This window comes from Oncorhynchus clarkii, unplaced genomic scaffold, assembly GCF_045791955.1.
Source record: "Oncorhynchus clarkii lewisi isolate Uvic-CL-2024 unplaced genomic scaffold, UVic_Ocla_1.0 unplaced_contig_8544_pilon_pilon, whole genome shotgun sequence".
Lineage (NCBI taxonomy): Eukaryota > Metazoa > Chordata > Actinopteri > Salmoniformes > Salmonidae > Oncorhynchus > Oncorhynchus clarkii.
The window spans coordinates 1-21658 of NW_027259871.1; the positions used below are offsets into that span (position 1 = coordinate 1).

Here is a 21658-nt window from a genome sequence, read left to right on the forward strand (position 1 = left end):
TCTCCTCTGCTGTCCTCTCCTGTGTCTCCTCTCCTCTGCTCCCTCCTCTCTGCTCCCTCCTGTCTCTCTCCTCTGCTCCCTCCTGTCTCTCTCCTCTGCTCCCTCCTGTCTCTCTCTGCTCTCTCCTGTCTCTCCTCTGCTCCCTCTTGTCTCTCTCCTCTGCTCCCTCCTGTCTCTCCTCTGCTCCTCTGCTCCTCTGCTCCCTCCTGTCTCTCTCCTCTGCTCCCTCCTGTCTCTCTCCTGCTCCTTCCTGTGTCCCTCCTCTCCTCTGCTCCCTCCTGTCTCTCTCCTCTGCTCCCTCTTGTCTCTCTCCTCTGCTCCCTCCCTCCTGTCCTTCCTCTCCTCTGCTCCCTCTGTCTCTGTCTCTCTCCTCTGCTCCCTCTTGTCTCTCTCCTCTGCTCCCTCTTGTCTCTCTCCTCTGCTCCCTCCTGTCTCTCTCCTCTGCTCCCTCTCTGTCTCTCTCCTCTGCTCCCTCTCTGTCTCTCTCCTCTGCTCCCTCTCCTCTGCTCCCTCCTGTCTCTCTCCTCTGCTCCCTCCTGTCTCTCTCCTCTGCTCCCTCCTGTCTCTCTCCTCTGCTCCCTCCTGTCTCTCTCCTCTGCTCCCTCCAGTCTCTCTCCTCTGCTCCCTCTTGTCTCTCTCCTCTGCTCCCTCCTGTCTCTCTCCTCTGCTCCCTCCTGTCTCTCTCCTCTGCTCCCTCTTGTCTCTCTCCTCTGCTCCCTCTTGTCTCTCTCCTCTGCTCCCTCCTGTCTCTCTCCTCTGCTCCCTCCTGTCTCTCTCCTCTGTTCCCTCCTGTCTCTCTCCTCTGCTCCCTCTCCTGTCTCTCTCCTCTGCTCCCTCCTGTCTCTCTCCTCTGTTCCCTCCTGTCTCTCTCCTCTGCTCCCTCCTGTCTCTCTCCTCTGCTCCCTCCTGTCTCTCTCCTCTGTTCCCTCCTGTCTCTCTCCTCTGCTCCCTCCTGTCTCTCTCCTCTGCTCCCTCTTGTCTCTCTCCTCTGCTCCCTCCTGTCTCGCTCCTCTGCTCCCTCTTGTCTCTCTCCTCTGCTCCCTCTTGTCTCTCTCCTCTGCTCCCTCTTGTCTCTCTCCTCTGCTCCCTCTTGTCTCTCTCCTCTGCTCCCTCCTGTCTCTCTCCTCTGTTCCCTCCTGTCTCTCTCCTCTGCTCCCTCCTGTCTCTCTCCTCTGCTCCCTCCTGTCTTTCCTGTGTCCTTCCTCTCCTCTGCTCCCTCCTGTCTCTCTCTTCTGCTCCCTCTTGTCTCTCTCCTCTGCTCCCTCCTGTCTCTCTCCTCTGCTCCCTCCTGTCTCTCTCCTCTGCTCCCTCCTGTCTCTCTCATCTGCTCCCTCTTGTCTCTCTCCTCTGCTCCCTCCTGTCTCTCTCTTCTGCTCCCTCTTGTCTCTCTCCTCTGCTCCCTCCTGTCTCTCTCCTCTGCTCCCTCCTGTCTCTCTCCTCTGCTCCCTCCTGTCTCTCTCTTCTGCTCCCTCTTGTCTCTCTCCTCTGCTCCCTCCTGTCTCTCTCCTCTGCTCCCTCTTGTCTCTCTCCTCTGCTCCCTCCTGTCTCTCTCCTCTGCTCCCTCCTGTCTCTCTCCTCTGCTCCCTCTTGTCTCTCTCCTCTGCTCCCTCTTGTCTCTCTCCTCTGCTCCCTCCTGTCTCTCTCCTCTGCTCCCTCCTGTCTCTCTCCTCTGTTCCCTCCTGTCTCTCTCCTCTGCTCCCTCTTGTCTCTCTCCTCTGCTCCCTCTTGTCTCTCTCCTCTGCTCCCTCTTGTCTCTCTCCTCTGCTCCCTCCTGTCTCTCTCCTCTGCTCCCTCCTGTCTCTCTCCTCTGTTCCCTCCTGTCTCTCTCCTCTGCTCCCTCTTGTCTCTCTCCTCTGCTCCCTCCTGTCTCTCTCCTCTGCTCCCTCCTGTCTCTCTCCTCTGTTCCCTCCTGTCTCTCTCCTCTGCTCCCTCCTGTCTCTCTCCTCTGTTCGCTCCTGTCTCTCTCCTCTGCTCCCTCTTGTCTCTCTCCTCTGCTCCCTCCTGTCTCTCTCCTCTGCTCCCTCTTGTCTCTCTCCTCTGCTCCCTCCTGTCTCTCTCCTCTGCTCCCTCCTGTCTCTTTCCTCTGTTCCCTCCTGTCTCTCTCCTCTGTTCCCTCCTGTCTCTCTCCTCTGCTCCCTCCTGTCTCTCTCCTCTGTTCCCTCCTGTCTCTCTCCTCTGTTCCCTCCTGTCTCTCTCCTCTGCTCCCTCCTGTCTCTCTCCTCTGTTCCCTCCTGTCTCTCTCCTCTGCTCCCTCCTGTCTCTCTCCTCTGCTCCCTCCTGTCTCTCTCCTCTGCTCCCTCCTGTCTCTCTCCTCTGCTCCCTCCTGTCTCTCTCCTCTGCTCCCTCCAGTCTCTCTCCTCTGCTCCACCTCCGTTCTCTGTTTTATATTCCAGACGTTCTTTTTGATTGGTAATAATGAAAAACCTGCTGTGTATGTCAGTAGGTCAATGGAGTCTGATGAACCGGTGGTGTATCTGGAGGATGAGCCTGTCCTTCCTGAGTCTGCCCAGGTCCAGATAGGCCTGAAGTAAGAATACAAACACACACACACACATTAAGCTACGCAATGTCTATAACTCCATACTACCCTGCTGTCGGACAACTGAAAGATAGTGTTGTTGTTTACAGGTATGATGCTGCCAACTCCAGTTTTGTCATGGTGATCATGCAGCTGCAAAACCCTGCTGCTCTGTCAGTCCCCTCCACTACCAGAGTGTGAGTATTCACCCATTCATTCGTCCAGTCACTCATTCATTCCATCTTTCCTTTCATTCATTCATACATGTGTGTGTGTACTAACTAGACTCTGTCAGTGTTGCGCTGACACAGACAGCATCGCAGCGTGTTACAGACCACGTGGACTTTGAGGGTGCCGCTGTGCTCAGCCTGTCAGTGTTGAGTTGACACAGACAGCATCGCAGCGTGTTACAGACCACGTGGACTTTGAGGGTGCCGCTGTGCTCAGCCTGTCAGTGTTGAGTTGACTTGGCACCTGGAGGCGTTAGAGCTGCTCTGGGTACGTGTGTCAATGTTGAATCTAGAGAGCTCAATACTGAGCTGGCTTTATTTATTTCATTTCAACTTTATTTAACTAGGCAAGTCAGTTAAGAACAAATTCTTATTTACAATGACGGCCTACCAAAAGGCAAAAGGCCTCCTGCGGGGACGGGGGCCTGAGATAAAAAATAAATAACATAAAAATATAGGACAAAACACACATCACGACAAGAGAGACAACACAACATAACTGGTGTGATGTCCTCTCACAAACACACACACACACACACACACACTGTCTCTCTCGCTCTCAGAGAAGTATGAGACTGACTGAGATGAGGATAGGAGGGACAGCCTCACACACACCTCTGTGTGAAACACAAACGCTCTCTCTCACTCACACACACACACACACACCTCTGAGAAACACAAACGCTCTCTCTCACACACACACACCTCTGAGAAACACAAACGCTCTCTCTCTCTCACACCCACACACACACCTCTGAGAAACACAAACGCTCTCTCTCACACACACACACACACCTCTGAGAAACACAAACGCTCTCTCTCTCACACACACACACACACACACACACTGAGAAACACAAACGCTCTCTCTCTCACACACACACACACACTCACACACTCACACACACACCTCTGTGAAACACAAACTCTTTCTCACACACACCTCTGTGAAACACAAACTTTCTCACACACACACACATATACACACACACACCTCTGTGAAACACACTCTCTCTCACATACACAACAACATACACACACACACACCTCTGTGAAACACAAACTCTATTTCTCACACACACCTCTGTGAAACACAAACTTTCTCACACACACGCACACATACACACACACACCTCTGTGAAACACACTCTCTCTCACATACACAACAACATACACACACACACACCTCTGTGAAACACAAGCTCTCTTTCTCACACACACCTCTCTGTGAAACACAAACTCTCTTTCTCACACACACCTCTGTGAAACACAAACTTTCTCACACACACACACATACACACACACACCTCTGTGAAACACACTCTCTCTCACACACACACTCACACACACACACACCTCTCTGCGAAACACAAACTCTCTCACACACACACACACCTCTCTGTGAAACACAACTCTCTCTCACACACACACACCTCTCTGTGAAACACAAACTTTCTCTCTCTCTCTCTCACTCACACACACACACACACACACACAAACTCTCTCTCACACACACACCTCTCTGTGAAACACAAACTCTCTCACTCACACACACACACCTTTCTGTGAAACACAACTCTATCTCACACACACACACACACACACACTTCTCTGTGAAACACAAACTCTCTCACACACACACACACCTCTCTGTGAAACACAAACTCTCTCTCTTACACACACACACACACGCTGCACCCAAATACTACCACTGTCGAGAGCGTCCTGACCGGTTGCATCACAGCCTGGTACGGGAATTGGTCCATCCTCCAGCGGGTGGTGCAGATGGCCCGGTACACTGGGACCGTGCTTTCACCCATCTAGGACATCTACTGGAAACGGTGCCTGAGGATGGCCCGCAGCATCATCAAGGACCCCACACAACCCGGCCACAAGCTGTTCACTCACCGTCGGGCAGACGGTATCGGAGAATGTCTGATACCAACAGGCTCAGAGACAGTTTCTATCTACAAACCATCATACTGCTGAACACTTGAACTGGACTGACCACCTGCTCTGATTCTTTGTACCTTGACACACATTCACACCCATACTGTAACGGCGTTCGTCTGTAGGAGGAAGAGAAGCGGACCAAAGCGCAGCGTGGTGGTTATTCATGTTTTAATAAATCGCTACACATGAACAAACTAACAAAAACAAGAAATGTGAAAACGCAAAACAGTCCTATCCTGTGACACCAAACACAGTGACAGGAACAATCACCCACAAACAAACAGTGAAACCCAGGCTACCTAAGTATGATTCTCAATCAGAGACAACTAATGACACCTGCCTCTGATTGAGAACCATACTAGGCCGAAAACATAGAACTGACCCAAAACATAGAAAAACGAACATAGACTGCCCACCCAACTCACGCCCTGACCATACTAAATAAATACAAAAACAAAGGAAATAGAGGTCAGAACGTGACAGTACCCCCCCCAAAGGTGCGGACTCCGGCCGCAAAATCTTGACCTATAGGGGAGGGTCTGGGTGGGCGTCTGTCCGCGGTGGCGGCTCTGGCGCGGGACGCGGACCCCACTTCGCCATTGTCTTAGTCCGCCGTATTGTCCGCCTCCGTGGCTTACTCCCCATGCCCACCCCTCTCAATGACCCCACTGGACAGAGGAGCTGCTTGGGACAGAGGGGCAGCTCGGGACAGAGGTGAAGCAGCAGCTCGGGACAGAGGGGCAGCTGCTCGGGACAGAGGGGCAGCTGCTCGGGACAGAGGGGCAGCTGCTCGGGACAGAGGGGCAGCTGCTCGGGACAGAGGGGCAGCTGCTCGGGACAGAGGGACAGCTGCTCGGGACAGAGGGACAGCTGCTCGGGACAGAGGGGCAGCTGCTCCGGGCGGAGGGGCTCTAGCGGCCCCTGGCTGACTGGCGGCACTGGCGGCCCCTGGTTGACTGGCGGCACTGGCGGCCCCTGGCTGACTGGCGGCACTGGCGGCCCCTGGCTGACGGGCGGCACTGGCGGCCCCTGGTTGACTGGCGGCACTGGCGGCCCCTGGCTGACTGGCGGCACTGGCGGCCCCTGGCTGACGGGCGGCACAGGCGGCCCCTGGCTGACGGGCGGCACTGGCGGCCCCTGGCTGACGGGCGGCACTGGCGGCCCCTGGCTGACGGGCGGCATTGGCGGCTCCTGGCAGACGGGCGGCGCTGGCGGCGCTGGGCAGACGGGCGGCGCTGGCGGCGCTGGGCAGACGGGCGGCGCTGGCGGCGCTGGGCAGACGGGCGGCGCTGGCGGCGTTGGGCAGACGGGCGGCGCTGGCGGCGTTGGGCAGACGGGCGGCGCTGGCGGCGCTGGGCAGACGGGCGGCGCTGGCGGCGTTGGGCAGACGGGCGGCGCTGGGCAGACGGGAGGCTCCGGCAGAGGCGCCGGACAGGCGGGAGGCTCCGGCAGAGGCGCCGGACAGGCGGGAGGCTCCGGCAGAGGCGCCGGACAGGCGGGAGGCTCCGGCAGAGGCGCCGGACAGGCGGGAGGCTCCGGCAGCGGCGCCGGACAGGCGGGAGGCTCCGGCAGAGGCGCCGGACAGGCGGGAGACTCCGGCAGCGCTGGAGAGGAGGAAGGCTCTGGACGGATGGGCCGGAGAGACAGCCTGGTACGGGGAGCTGCCACCGGAGGGCTGGGGTGTGGAGGTGGTGACGGATAGACCGGGCCGTGCAGGCGCACTGGAGCTCTTGAGCACCGAGCCTGCCCAACCTTACCCGGTTGAATGGTCCCGGTCGCCCTGCCAGTGCGGCGAGGTGGAATAGCCCGCACTGGGCTATGCAGGCGAACCGGGGACACCGTGCGCAAGGCTGGTGCCATGTAAGCCGGCCCAAGGAGACGCACTGGAGACCAGATGCGTAGAGCCGGCTTCATGGCACTTGGCTCGATGCCCACTCTAGCCCGGCCGATACGCGGAGCTGGAATGTACCGCACCGGGCTGTGCACCCGCACTGGGGACACCGTGCGCTCCACAGCATAACACGGTGCCTGCCCGGTCTCTCTAGCCCCCCGGTAACCACAGGAAGTTGGCTCAGGTCTCCTACCTGGCGTAGCCATACTCCCTGTTAGCCCCCCCCCAAGAAATTTTTGGGGCTGACTCCCGGGCTTCCATCCACGACGCCGCGCTGCCTCCTCATACCAGCGCCTCTCCGCTTTCGCCGCCTCCCGTTCTTCCTTGGGGCGGCGATACTCTCCTGGCTGAGCCCAAGGTCCTTTACCGTCTAGTTCGTCCTCCCATGTCCAATCCTCCTCGCGCTGCTCCTGCTGCTGCTTTCTCCTTTGCCCATTACCACACCGCTTGGTCCTGTTGTGGTGGGTGATTCTGTAACGGCGTTCGTCTGTAGGAGGAAGAGAAGCGGACCAAAGCGCAGCGTGGTGGTTATTCATGTTTTAATAAATCGCTACACATGAACAAACTAACAAAAACAAGAAATGTGAAAACGCAAAACAGTCCTATCCTGTGACACCAAACACAGTGACAGGAACAATCACCCACAAACAAACAGTGAAACCCAGGCTACCTAAGTATGATTCTCAATCAGAGACAACTAATGACACCTGCCTGATTGAGAACCATACTAGGCCGAAAACATAGAACTGACCCAAAACATAGAAAAACGAACATAGACTGCCCACCCAACTCACGCCCTGACCATACTAAATAAATACAAAAACAAAGGAAATAGAGGTCAGAACGTGACACATACACACATCTACACACACACATATCCACACACACATCACAACTGCTGCTACCAGACTCCTATTATGATTGCTAAATACCGCAAAATTTAAACACTTGCCCCCCCCCCCCCCCCCCCCCCCCCCCCAAATCAAATTTATCAGCTGATATCTCAAAGTGCTGTACAGAAACCCAGCCTAAAACCCCAAACAGCAAGCAATGCAGGTGTAGAAGCATGGTGGCTAGGAAAAACTCCCTAGAAAGGCCAAAACCTAGGAAGAAACCTAGAGAGGAACCAGGCTATGTGGGGTGGCCAGTCCTGTTCTGGCTGTGCCGGGTGGAGATTATAACAGAACATGGCCAAGATGTTCAAATGTTCATAAATTACCAGCATGGTCCAATAATAATAAGGCAGAACAGTTGAAACTGGAGCAGCAGCACGGCCAGGTGGACTGGGGACAGCAAGGAGTCATCATGTCAGGTAGTCCTGAGGCATGGTCCTAGGGCTCAGGTCCTCCGAGAGAGAGAAAGAAAGAGAGAGAATTAGAGAGAGCACACTTAAATTCACAGAGGACACCGAATAGGACAGGAGAAGTACTCCAGATATAACAAACTGACCCTAGCCCCCCGACACATAAACTACTGCAGCATAAATACTGGAGGCTGAGACAGGAGGGGTCAGGAGACACTGTGGCCCCATCCGAGGACACCCCCGGACAGGGCCAAACAGGAAGGATATAACCCCACCCACTTTGCCAAAGCACAGCCCCCACACCACTAGAGGGATATCTTCAAACACCAACTTACCATCCTGGGACAAGGCAGAGTATAGCCCACAAAGATCTCCGCCACAGCACAACCCAGGGGGGGGCGCCAACCCAGACAGGAAGATCACATCAGTGACTCGACCCATTCAAGTGACGCACCCCTCCTAGGGACGGTATGAAAGAGGCCCAGTAAGCCAGTGACTCAGCCCCTGTAATAGGGTTAGAGGCAGAGAATCCCAATGGAAAGAGGGGAACCGGCCAGGCAGAGACAGCAAGGGCGGTTCGTTGCTCCAGAGCCTTTCCGTTCACCTTCCCACTCCTGGGCCAGACTACACTCAATCATATGACCCACTGAAGAGATTAGTCTTCAGTAAAGACTTAAAGGTTGAGACCGAGTTTGCGTCTCACACATGGGTAGGCAGACTATTCCATAAAAATGGAGCTCTATAGGAGAAAGCCCTGCCTCCAGCTGTTTGCTTAGAAATTCTAGGGACAATTAGGAGGCCTGCGTCTTGTGTACGTGTAGGTATGTACGGCAGGACCAAATCAGAGAGATAGGTAGGAGCAAGCAGATGTAATGCTTTGTAGGTTAGCAGTAAAACCTTGAAATCAGCCCTTGCCTTGATAGGAAGCCAGTGTCAGGTTAGCACTGGAGTAATATGATCAAATTTCTTTGGTTCTAGTCAGGATTCTAGCAGCCGTATTTAGCACTAACTGAAGTTTATTTTGTGTTTTATCCGGGTAGCCGGAAAGTAGAGCATTGCAGTAGTCTAACCTGGAAGTGACAAAAGCATGGATAAATTTTTCTGCATCATTTTTGGACAGAAGGTTTCTGATTTTTGCAATGTTACGTAGATGGAAAAAAGCTGTCCTTGAAATGGTCTTGATATGTTCTTCAAAAGAGAGATCAGGGTCCAGAGTAACGCCGAGGTCCTTCACAGTTTTATTTGAGACGACTGTACAACCATTAAGATTAATTGTCAGATTCAACAGAAGATCTCTTTATTTCTTGGGACCTAGAACAAGCATCTCTGTTTTGTCCGAGTTTAAAGGTAGAAAGTTTGCAGCCATCCACTTCCTTATGTCTGAAACACATGCTTCTAGCGAGGGCAATTTTGGGGCTTCACCATGTTTCATTGAAATGTACAGCTGTGTGTCATCCGCATAGCAGTGAAAGTTAACATTATGTTTTCGAATGACATCCCCAAGAGGTAAAATATATAGTGAAAACAAAAGTGATCCTAAAACGGAACCTTGAGGAACACCGAAGTTTACAGTTGATTTGTCAGAGGACAAACCATTCACAGAGACAAACTGATATCTTTCCGACAGATAAGATCTAAACCAGGCCAGAACTTGTCCGTGTAGACCAATTTGGGTTTCCAATCTCTCCAAAAGGATGTGGTGATCGATGGTATCAAAAGCAGCACTAAGGTCTAGGAGCACGAGGACAGATGCAGAGCCTCGGTCTGATGCCATTAAAAGGTCATTTACCACCTTCACAAGTGCAGTCTCAGTGCTTTGATAGGGTCTAAAACCAGACTGAAGCAACCAGACTGACCTCCCGCCTTCCCCTAAACACGTGTAAATATCGGACAATATATTGTGCCTTCCCGTATTATACTGATGCAAAAATGTCTATTATATTCTACTGAGCCTTTGACCTTATTCTTATCTTGTATTATTTCTTATTGTTGTTGCATTGTCCAGAAGGAACCTGCAAGTTAGCATTTCATTGGACCTCGAAGCCAGTTCCACTGCATTTTTCATTGTTCCCCTCTAATCAGGGACTGATTTAGACCTGGGACACCAGGTGGACGCAATTAATTATCTGGTAGAACAGAAAACCAGCAGGTTTCGGACCTCGTAGGGTAAGAGCTGAATAGCGCTGGTGTATACCATGTGTATCCTGTACACACGACTAATAAAGCTTGAGACACACACACACACACTTGCCCTTACATCACACAGGTGTGTCTTGTCTACTCTCTGCAGGGGTGAGTGGGCTCTGTCATGTTATTATTTATCGAGACCCCTCGCGGCTTTCTCTCCCGCCAGCAGCCCCTTTTTCTGTTTCTTTTATGGCCGACAAAAATGAAAAATGAAGTTAATCCACCCTCTCATGTTCCCAGGCTTGAAAAGGCATTCGTGTCCAATCGAACAGCGGGGAAACGCCTTTGAATCCCTCGCACAACATTCAGCTGGAATATCTCCCCCCAAAATATGATACAACTTAGCAGGTGGTATCTAGGCGTTTTAACTCCGTTTTTTTTTTCTTTTTTTTTTCTTCAACCAAACTTCCTTCATCGTATTCATTTGAGTGAAAATTTGGGCTCCTTTGTAGTTTGTGAAATATGCATATGCAGATGAGTCTGCTGCGTGGGGGTTCGTTTGCGGGTGAGAGGAAAGGAGTCTTGCAGAGAGCAGAGAGGGTTTTTTTTCCGGGAAGTGTTTGAGTCAATGTTAACTGGAGCAGAGAGAGAAATCCTCAAAGATGCTCGAGGCGCTCTGGCCGGAAGCTACAGAACAGCAGGCAGAAAGGGAAGAGCACACATCTCAATAACACAACACACCAGAGGTAACCAGCCTTTATCCCAACAGTCCCCAGGCCACGTTCACTTTTCCAACCTACTGCCTCTGTCTCCACATTAACTCTCTGAGTTTAAGAATATTATGTTGTTACTGGACGACATGACCTCAACAACATTGAAATGTCTTCTTCTAGAACTCAAAGTTGCTTGTGAAAATGTCTTGTTTTCTTTTGAAAGTTTTTTGTATAACTCTCTTTTCTCTCTCCCTCCTGCTCCCCCCCTCAAAAGATACATCCGGGTGGCGCTCCTCCCATCTTCCAGTGACATCAGCAGTCTGTTCAGGACCCGCGTGGTGCCCGTGGCGCTGCCCGACAGCGTGACGTTCAACGAGGTGTTCAGGGCGGCCGCGCCGCACGGCGTCCTCCGGCACAAGACGCTCCGCGTCGACGCCTGCACCGTGGGTCCCGGACGCACCGAGGACTGCCTGGTACGTACACAACGCACAGCACAAACACACTTACCAACAAGCTTTGAGCACCTACCAACACTCAGTTAACTAAATACAGAGCTGACACTACACCTCCACTGTAGAATTACCACACAACAACATATTGCTTGCTTATAACAACGTCACCCATTACGACTGGGACAGGGTCAAGAATGTGACCAAAGATGGGCAGACGAACTGACAGACACTTTCTCGCGCACACTCTGTCACTATTTGTCATTATCTTTCTCCTGACCCTCTCTCTCTCTCTCTCTCTCTCTCTCTCTCTCTCTCTCTCTCTCTCTCTCTCTCTCTCTCTCTCTCTCTCTCTCTCTCTCTCTCGCGCTAGGCTGGAGCCCATGTGAGTCTGGGAGAGCTTCCAGTGAGTGGGGATATGACCCGTGTGTGGTACAACCTGTTGACCAGTGAGAGGACCAGAGAGATAGAAGAGGCCAGCCAGGAGAGACCCGGCCCTGGGCCAGAGCAGCACCCTGCAGGGCCCGTGGACATGGTGAGTCCTCCTCCACCACTTCAGACCACTTGACACTGCCTGCCTCAGTCTACATGTTTCTGGATATGCCCACTTCACTCTGATTGGAGATCAGTTCAAATTCACTGCTGCATGCAGGTTATGTTATACAGAATATGCATTCTATTCTACTGAAGGGGAAATGACTAGTGGAGGCCTCAATCGCCAAGCTGTATCGGCCTCAGATGGCAGCACACGAAAGTCAAATGGAAAGTTGTTGTTGTAATTTGACCCCCCTTTCTCCCTAATTTCATGATATCCAATTGGTAGTTACGATCTGGTCTCATTGCTGCATCTCCCCAACGGGCTCGGGAGAGGCGAAGGTCGAGTCATGTGTCCTCCGAAACAGGACCTTCCAGGCCGCGCTGCTTCTCAACACACTGTTCGCTTAACCCGGAAGGCAGCCGCACCAGTGTGTTGGAGGAAACACCGTTCAACTGACGACTGAAGTCAGCTTGCAGGCGCCTGGCACGCTACAAGGAGTCGCTAGAGTGCGATGAGCCAAGGAAAGCCCCCCGGGCCAAACCCCGCCGGACCGCTGAGGCAAATTGTGCGCCGCCCTATGGGGCTCCTGTGAGACAGCCGGCCGAACCCCAGGCTGGGATCGAACCCCAGGCTGAAGTGGCGCCTCGTTCCAATATTGTGTTGTGTGTATGTTGTCAGGATGCGGTGTCGGCCCTGCTGCAGAGGACCTCCAGCGAGTTGGAGGCTGTGGAACAGGAACTGGCCTTGGAGGAGAAGGAGAGAGCGAGCCAGCTGGACATGGACGGACACCAATGGTACTGACCCACTGTCCCTCACAGCCTACTCTTTTTACTACCATTACAAACACCATTACTTTCAGTACACACACATATCACAGTTGGAGAGGCAGGGCCACCTGGGGATGGACAGAGACCAATTTGTACTGACAGCTCCCTCACAGATGACACTTTATAACCATTACAAACACCTTTTGACTTGGTGGGAGGTCTGTCGACGTGACCTTGGGCAGGGCACTTGGTCCTGGTGGCTCCTGTGGGTCACTCTGGATGGGAGACGGTTAGATGACTGAATGGAATGTAAATGTTGAGTGGCTTCACTGCAGGTAGATTGTATGTTTTAATATTCAATTAAACATTTAAAATACTTTTTTTTAAAACACCTTAGGGGGACATTTTCCTCTCGTAAAAACACATGTCCGTCTTACTTTCAAAACGTACAACATGGCTACATCAACATTTGACTCAAATATACCAGCCAGGCAGGTTGTATTGCATGTAACAATATGGCTGACCCCTGACCTCTCCTCTCATGACAGGCTGAGCATGCTGGGAGAGGACAGCCCTCAACTGGTCCTCGGACTGGAGGAGGAAGAAGAGGGGGAGGAGGAGAGGAAGGATTCTGTCAAGGCAGAGAAGAGGTTTGCTGGCTCTGGGCCGGCGTACGGAGGGGAGGAGAGGGAGGAGACGTGTCGAGAAGAGCCAGCCAGAGAGGAAGAGGAGGAGAAGGAAGAGGAGGAGAGGAGATGTAAAGAGAGACGCGCTCAGGCAAATAAAGGACCAACGCTGGTAAGCCACGTGTGCTCTGACACACACACACACACACACACACACACACGCACACACACACACACACACACACACACACACACACACACACACACACACACACACACACACACACACACTCATCTGGCTGAATGAAGAAATCTGGCCTCAAAGAGGTGTGTTTAATGTGGAACCCAGAGCCGTTAGATCTAGACACACACACACACACACACTTCAAAAAGTCCACTTTTATTCGGTGAACCCACATCTCTGTAGCTGTAATATACTCTAACCTTCTCCAGGTGGATGCGGAGACGAACACAGAGATGTGTGGTGTGGCGGTGAGGCCTAAAGACAGACCCAGCCTGGGACCAGGACCACGCAGCGCTCAGAGAGGCTTCGTACGGAACAGTATGATCATGAGGTCTCAAACCTTCTCCCCTGGGGAGCGCAACCAGTACATCTGCAGGGTGAGTGGGTTGTATACACACAGTGAGCACCATAATTCATTGGACAGTGACCCTTTTTTTTGTTATTTTGGTTCTGTACTCTAGCACTTTGAGTTTGAAATAATATAATGACAATGAGGGTGAAGTGCAGACTGTCAGCTTTAATTTGAGGGTATTTTCATACATATTGGATGAACCGATTAGAAATTACAGCACCTTTTGTACATGGTCTCCCCATTTTAAGGTTCTACAAGTATTTGTTGAATTGGCTTCTTAGAAGTGTGTCGTTAGGCAGGTGTATTCCTTTGTGTCGTTACTAAATGCAGGAGAGCTGTTAATGAATAGTATTGATTCTAGACTTTGCTATTGCCTTTGGAGGTTGTTGTTGGGGTGTGACAACATGAGGAAGACAGCAGTGTCGATGCAAATGAAGCTGGCCGTCATAAAGCTCAGAAATGAAAATCAATCAATCAGGAACATTGCAAAAACCCTGGGCATGCCTGAGTCAACAGTTTGGTTCATCATTAACAAGAAAACAACTGGTGAACTCAATTATGTCAAAAGATCCGGTAGACTGAGGAAGACCACTGTAGTGGATGACCGGAGAATACTCTCTATGGTGAAGAACCCCCCCTGACAACAGCCCAAAAGATCAAAAACAGTCTCCTGGATGCAGGTGTAGATGTGTCAAAGTCTACCATACTACACCAGCAGGACTACAGAGGGTACACTACAAGATGCAAACTACAGATAAGCCTGAAGAACAGAAAGGCCAGATTACAGTTTGCTAAAAAAGCACCTGAAAGAGCCCCAAGAGTTCTGGGGAAAAAAAGTATTGTGGACAGATGAGACAAAGATTAACATGTACCAGAGTGATGGAAAGAGGAAAGTGTGGAGGAAAAAAAGACATTCCCATGATCCAAAGCATACCACCTCATCCGTGAAACATGGTGGAGGGGGTGTTATGGCTTGGGCCTGTATGGCTGCCAGTGGAACAGGCTCACTTGTCTTCATAGATGATGTGACTGCAGACAGAAGTAGAACAATGAATTCTGAAGTCTACAGAAATATTTTATCTACTCAGATAAACTCATTGGACGGCACTTCATCGTGCAACAAGACAATGACCCTAAAAATACTGCTAGAGCAATGAAGGGGTTTTTGATGGCCAAAAAGTGGAACATCCTTGACTGGCCGAGTCAATCACCGGATCTGAATCCAACTGAACATGCTTTTTACATGCTGAAGAGGAGACTGAAGGCAATAAGTCCCTGAAACAAGCAGGAACTGAAGATGGCTGCAGTACAGGCCTGGCAGAGCATCACCAGGGAAGATACCCAGCATGCTAAGGATATGCGACCAAATATTAACAATGATTACTTTATTCTACATTATGTTAAAGTGTCCAATGTTTTTTGATGCCCGAAAATGGGGAGGGACTATGTACAAAAGCTTCTATAATTTCTAAACGGTTCATTCGATATGTATGAAAATACCCTCAAATTAAAGCTGACAGTCTGCACTTCACCCTCATTGTCATTGTATCCTTTCACACTCAAAGTGCTAGAGTACAGAACCAAAATAACAAAACAATGGTCACTGCCCAATGAATTATGGTGCTCACTGTACATGCACACACACACACTGAAATGTGTAACTACTGCATGAATTTTGCTCTGACAGGATTTACATCTACAGCACACAGAGAAGGAAACAGTTCTTAGAACCCCAGTTGAAACCCCAGTTGGAAACCAGTTGGAACCTAGTTAAAACCCCAGTTGGAACCTAGTTAAAACCCCAGTTGGAACCTAGTTAAAACCCCAGTTGGAACCTAGTTAAAACCCCAGTTGGAACCCAGTTAAAACCCCAGTTGGAACCAAGTTAAAACCCTAGTTGGAACCCAGTTAAAACCCCAGTTGGAACCTAGTTAAAACCACAGTTGGAACCTAGTTAAAACCACAGTTGGAACCCAGTTAAAACCCCAGTTGGAACCCAGTTAAAACCCCAGTTGGAACCCAGTTAAAACCACAGTTGGAACCCAGTTAAAACCCCAGTTGGAACCCAGTTAAAACCCCAGTTGGAACCCAGTTAAAACCCCAGTTGGAACCCAGTTAAAACCCCAGTTGGAACCTAGTTAAAACCACAGCTGGAACCCAGTTAAAACCCCAGTTGGAACCCAGTAGGAACCCCAGTTGGAACCTAGTTAAAACCCCAGTTGGAACCTAGTTAAAACCCCAGTTGGAACCCAGTAGGAACCCCAGTTAAAACCCCAGTTGGAACCCAGTTAAAACCACAGTTGGAACCTAGTTAAAACCCCAGTTGGAACCTAGTTAAAACCACAGTTGGAACCCAGTTAAAACCCCAGTTGGAACCTAGTTAAAACCCCAGTTGGAACCCAGTTAAAACCACAGTTGGAACCCAGTTAAAACCACAGTTGGAACCTAGTTAAAACCCCAGTTGGAACCTAGTTAAAACCCCAGTTGGAACCCAGTTAAAACCCCAGTTGGAACCTAGTTAAAACCCCAGTTGGAACCCAGTTAAAACCACAGTTGGAACCTAGTTAAAACCACAGTTGGAACCTAGTTAAAACCACAGTTGGAACCCAGTTAAAACCCCAGTTGGAACCCAGTAGGAACCCCAGTTGGAACCTAGTTAAAACCCCAGTTGGAACCCAGTTAAAACCACAGTTGGAACCTAGTTAAAACCCCAGTTGGAACCCAGTTAAAACCCCAGTTGGAACCTAGTTAAAACCACAGTTGGAACCCAGTTAAAACCCCAGTTGGAACCCAGTTAAAACCCCAGTTGGAACCCAGTTAAAACCCCAGTTGGAACCCAGTTAAAACCCCAGTTGGAACCCAGTTAAAACCCCAGTTGGAACCCAGTAGGAACCCCAGTTGGAACCTAGTTAAAACCCCAGTTGGAACCCAGTAGGAACCCCAGTTGGAACCCAGTTAAAACCCCAGTTGGAACCTAGTTAAAACCACAGTTGGAACCTAGTTAAAACCCCAGTTGGAACCTAGTTAAAACCCCAGTTGGAACCCAGTTAAAACCCCAGTTGGAACCTAGTTAAAACCCCAGTTGGAACCTAGTTAAAACCCCAGTTGGAACCCAGTTAAAACCCCAGTTGGAACCCAGTTAAAACCACAGTTGGAACCTAGTTAAAACCACAGTTGGAACCTAGTTAAAAGCCCAGTTGGAACCTAGTTAAAACCACAGTTGGAACCCAGTTAAAACCCCAGTTGGAACCTAGTTAAAACCCCAGTTGGAACCTAGTTAAAACCACAGTTGGAACCTAGTTAAAACCACAGTTGGAACCCAGTTAAAACCCCAGTTGGAACCCAGTAGGAACCCCAGTTGGAACCTAGTTAAAACCCCAGTTGGAACCCAGTAGGAACCCCAGTTGGAACCCAGTTAAACCCCCAGTTGGAACCTAGTTAAAACCACAGTTGGAACCTAGTTAAAACCACAGTTGGAACCTAGTTAAAACCCCAGTTGGAACCTAGTTAAAACCCCAGTTGGAACCCAGTTAAAACCCCAGTTGGAACCTAGTTAAAACCCCAGTTGGAACCCAGTTAAAACCCCAGTTGGAACCCAGTTAAAACCACAGTTGGAACCTAGTTAAAACCACAGTTGGAACCTAGTTAAAACCACAGTTGGAACCTAGTTAAAAGCCCAGTTGGAACCTAGTTAAAACCACAGTTGGAACCCAGTTAAAACCCCAGTTGGAACCCAGTTAAAACCACAGTTGGAACCCAGTTAAAACCACAGTTGGAACCTAGTTAAAACCCCAGTTGGAACCTAGTTAAAACCCCAGTTGGAACCTAGTTAAAACCACAGTTGGAACCCAGTTAAAACCCCAGTTGGAACCTAGTTAAAACCCCAGTTGGAACCTAGTTAAAACCACAGTTGGAACCTAGTTAAAACCACAGTTGGAACCTAGTTAAAACCACAGTTGGAACCCAGTTAAAACCCCAGTTGGAACCTAGTTAAAACCCCAGTTGGAACCTAGTTAAAACCACAGTTGGAACCTAGTTAAAACCACAGTTGGAACCCAGTAGGAACCCCAGTTGGAACCTAGTTAAAACCCCAGTTGGAACCTAGTTAAAACCACAGTTGGAACCTAGTTAAAACCCCAGTTGGAACCTAGTTAAAACCCCAGTTGGAACCTAGTTAAAACCCCAGTTGGAACCTAGTTAAAACCCCAGTTGGAACCTAGTTAAAACCCCAGTTGGAACCCAGTTAAAACCACAGTTGGAACCTAGTTAAAACCACAGTTGGAACCCAGTTAAAACCCTAATTTGGAACCAATGGGTAGAGGTGTCATTTTTTAGATACAGAAACACACACACCCTCACACACCCCAATCCCAGACCAAAGACCAAACTACCACAGAGCTTTCCCAGACTAACAGCAGTGGATGTTTCTGTTCTCTACTCTTCCCTCTCTCTTCCCACTCTCTTCATCTCTCCTTCTTCTTACAGTTGAACCGGAGCGATAGCGACAGCTCCACATTATCCAAAAAGTGCCCGTTTGTCCGGAACACCTCGGAGAGACGCAGCCTAAGGGTTAAGAGGGTGAGTTTAACATGTGTCCTCTCTTTATCTTGCATTCGGTTTCGGTTAACTTCATGGTGGTGATTTGGTCAATAAAGGGGGCCATTTACATCAGGCAAAAAAGCACAGATCTTTGCAATAAATACCATGAAACTCATCATAATCTGAAGAGCAATGTTGAGAATGTTCTTCAACAATGTGCAATATATTCCATACAATACCTCCAATAGAAGTCGAATGTTTTACAAAATATGGCAGCCGATACTGGATAAAATGGTCTAGTCCCGCTTCATAACTGGGCTGATGATCTGCTGCTACCCTGCGCTGTACTCCACTCCATATTTATTTTGGGTTTAGCTAGACTGATTGTAATTTCTATATGCTGTCTTCTTAACAGCATTTACATTTTCTGGGATATATGAGTTAAGTTTTGTTATGTCCTCTAAATATGCCATTCCAGTCAACAGTACCGTACACTGAATGTCAATGTATCTTTGTCTTCTTTTTTTTATTGGAAAATAATAAACATATTATAAAAAACAAAAAACTATGTGTAGTATAAGGAACTAACTATTTAGGCATTGCTCTTTCATTCTCTCTCCCTCCAAGACCCTGTGCCAGCCGGTGGTGGTGCGGAGGCGTGGCGGAGCCGGGGAGACAAACACCCGGACCTCCCTGGACTTGGAGCTGGCCCTCCAGGCTTCGCGAACGCGTCAGAGCCGTCTGAACGACGAGCTCCAGGCCCTTAGGGACCTGAGGGCCCACCTGGAAGCCTTGAAGGCCCGTGGAGAGACGGAGCTGCCCGAGTCCGTGCTGCATGACCACCGGTTTCACAGGCTGCTGGAGCAGGCCGAGAGACAGGCACGTGGCTGGATAGACATATGATAGATACAGTATGCACATGCATAAACACTGCTAATGTCCAGCTGTGATAGAAGGACTAGGCCAAGGCCATTCGACATCACCATGTTTTGGAATGGTTTGAATGGCACTCAGGATCTGATGGCTTGTGTAAGGATACCCTCTACCCCCTTATGCCCCTCCAGGCACTCTACCATGCCATGATGCCATCAGCCACTCTCACTAATAGCAGCTAACGGCGGTCAATGCCAGGTCTGGCCCCAGGTTCTCTCAAGCTTGATTAGGCACTGAAGAGACTTAATGGCTGTATAATCTGGTGCTGTTCGCTTTCACCTGAAGTGACCCTTTTAAAATAAATAAAACGTTGCCCAGGTCGCAACTTGAATAGTAAGATTTGGCATAAAGAATGAAACCATTAGATTGCAGAATCCACATCAGTCGGAAGACACTGTATCCTGCATTTCAGAGCAACTGAAGTAAAAATGCTTTCTTGCTCTCACTTTTATGAAATTCTCTCTCCAATCTATCAGTCTCTCTCATTCAATGAACACTTTCTCTGTCTCCCTCCCTCCCTCCGTCTCAGGCGGAGCAGTCTAAGGAGCAACAGCGTCAGGAGCAGCGGGCTGAGAAGCTGATGAGGAGGGCCTCCAAAGACGTGTGTCGGCTGAGAGAGCAGAGCCAGAAGGTCCCCCTGCAGGTCCAGTCTTTCAGGTGAGACAGACATTCCTCTGTCCAGCCCTTATTCCTTTATGGACAACTATTTGACCATAGGGTTTGAACTGTTTGTATCTTGTCTCGCCAACTTGGATAACTGACCCTACTGGTCATGTAAGCCCTGTTTATACCTGCCGCTAACATGCGTCCTGATCTTGTCCTGATCTTGTCTGTTTACACTTAGAAGATCTGATCACAATCAGAACACAATACGTATTTTAATCGTTTATACCTGTCAAAAAATGTGGGCACAATCAGAATGTGAACAAGAACATGTTAGAACCAGGTATAAACAGGCTATAGTCTCTGAACTTGTTATGCTCCATCCTGATAGGCCTTGATGGTCAGGTTACTGTAAAAGCACTTTGTGAACAACTGCTGGTGTAAAAAGGGTTTTATAAATACATTTGCTTGATTGATAGCCATTTCTTCTCTCTTTGCAGGGAGAAGATGGCCTACTTCACACGAGCTAAGATCAATATACCATCCCTACCAGCTGATGATGTATGATTACATAGTGACACAATGAAGTATTTTTCCAACTTTTATAGCAGAGTATTTTAATAGTGTAGTTACTTTGAATGAAACCAATCGAATAGTTTGTACACTATAGTTTATGCATTTGTATAATAAGTTGTAATTGAATACTATCTTGTAAAAAAACAACAAAAAAAAACAAAATAATGGCTTTCTTATATCAGGAGAAAACCCAAAATAGAGGTGTTTTGGTACTTGTATTCTGCTCGTGATTTTTCTGTACAGTTTTATAAGGTGTGTTGGAGAGTGGCGTGTGTGTGGGGTGGAGGAGAGAGTGTGTGTGTGTTTGTCGCCCTCTGGTGTCCTGTGGTGGAACTGCACCATGGGGCAGGGTGCGGGGTAGATTGAGTGAGTCTCACTCCCAGTCCCAAATCAACCCCGATCCCCTACCCCCTATGCACTTATGGAGATCTAACAGGATTGGATAGGTGTAAGTTATATGGTAATAACGACACTTTGCCTTCTGCTAGTCTAGATGGAATGTTCACTGTATTTCTTCCATGTATCCAATCCTCTCTGATCTCCAGAGGTGTATAGTGGGTAGGGGCTAGGGGTTGATTTGGTATTGGGCATCAGTGTTAGCTAAGTGTGCGTATGTGAGAGAGAGAAGGCGACCTACTACAGTATATCATATATAATGTCTTCTGTCCAAAGCTGGTGCTCTGCTATTGTTTTCTCTCTCATTAAGAACAAAACAAACATAAACCTTGTGAATGTAATGTAACTGCTTTTCCACTTCTATCTATCTCTGAGATACTGCACTGATACTGTTCTGTGGCTTCATGCTTTTTACACCGACCCGCCGCAACGCTAATTATTATTGCGTTCACTGGGCTCTAGTCTCAATTTTATAGTTAAATGTTTTGTCAGTTACTAGCCTGGTCCAGGATATGTTTTTGCACAAACTGATCTGGGACCAGGCTATTTTGTAGTTCACTCTGCAACTTCATTTGTGAGATTGGTTTTCCTTTCCCACCTGTTTCCCAACTGTTGAAGTATTTATTCAAAGGATGAACATAAAAACCTCTGTGTTAATGCCTTTTGTTACAGATAGGTTCTCTGGACTAGAGAAAAGACCATGCAGGAAACATACTGGACCCAAATCATGTAATTTCCAGCCTTCCAGTGTTTTGAAGGGGTCCGAAATAGCACCCTATTCTCTATGTAGTCCACTACTTTTGACCAGAGCCCTATGAGCCTTGGTCAAAAGCACAGAGCCCTATAGCCTTGGTCAAAGTACAGACAGACCCCTATAGCCTTGGCCAAAGCACAGAGCCT

General features: G+C 49.5%; 1 protein-coding gene across 1 annotated transcript; it reads left to right on the forward strand.

Annotated features, from left to right (window-relative positions):
- Nucleotides 1-2445: 2445 nt before the first annotated feature.
- Nucleotides 2446-21652, forward strand: LOC139400967 (protein WWC2-like). The gene is made up of 11 exons (XM_071145488.1): nucleotides 2446-2527; nucleotides 2629-2715; nucleotides 11010-11208; nucleotides 11558-11719; nucleotides 12401-12516; nucleotides 13038-13287; nucleotides 13569-13736; nucleotides 18197-18289; nucleotides 18878-19129; nucleotides 19713-19840; nucleotides 20287-21652. Exons 1-11 carry the CDS (start codon nucleotides 2448-2450, stop codon nucleotides 20351-20353), a joined length of 1602 nt encoding a protein of 533 aa, XP_071001589.1. The 5' UTR covers nucleotides 2446-2447; the 3' UTR covers nucleotides 20354-21652.
- Nucleotides 21653-21658: the final 6 nt, after the last annotated feature.

Bases quoted from the DNA above. Each gene is read 5' to 3' on its own strand.
- LOC139400967 (XM_071145488.1), top strand. From the start codon at position 2,448: ATGGAGTCTGATGAACCGGTGGTGTATCTGGAGGATGAGCCTGTCCTT. The intron at 2,528-2,628 runs GTAAGAATACAA...TGTTGTTTACAG, and splicing joins CAGGTCCAGATAGGCCTGAA to GTATGATGCTGCCAACTCCA. The intron at 11,720-12,400 runs GTGAGTCCTCCT...GTATGTTGTCAG, and splicing joins CTGCAGGGCCCGTGGACATG to GATGCGGTGTCGGCCCTGCT.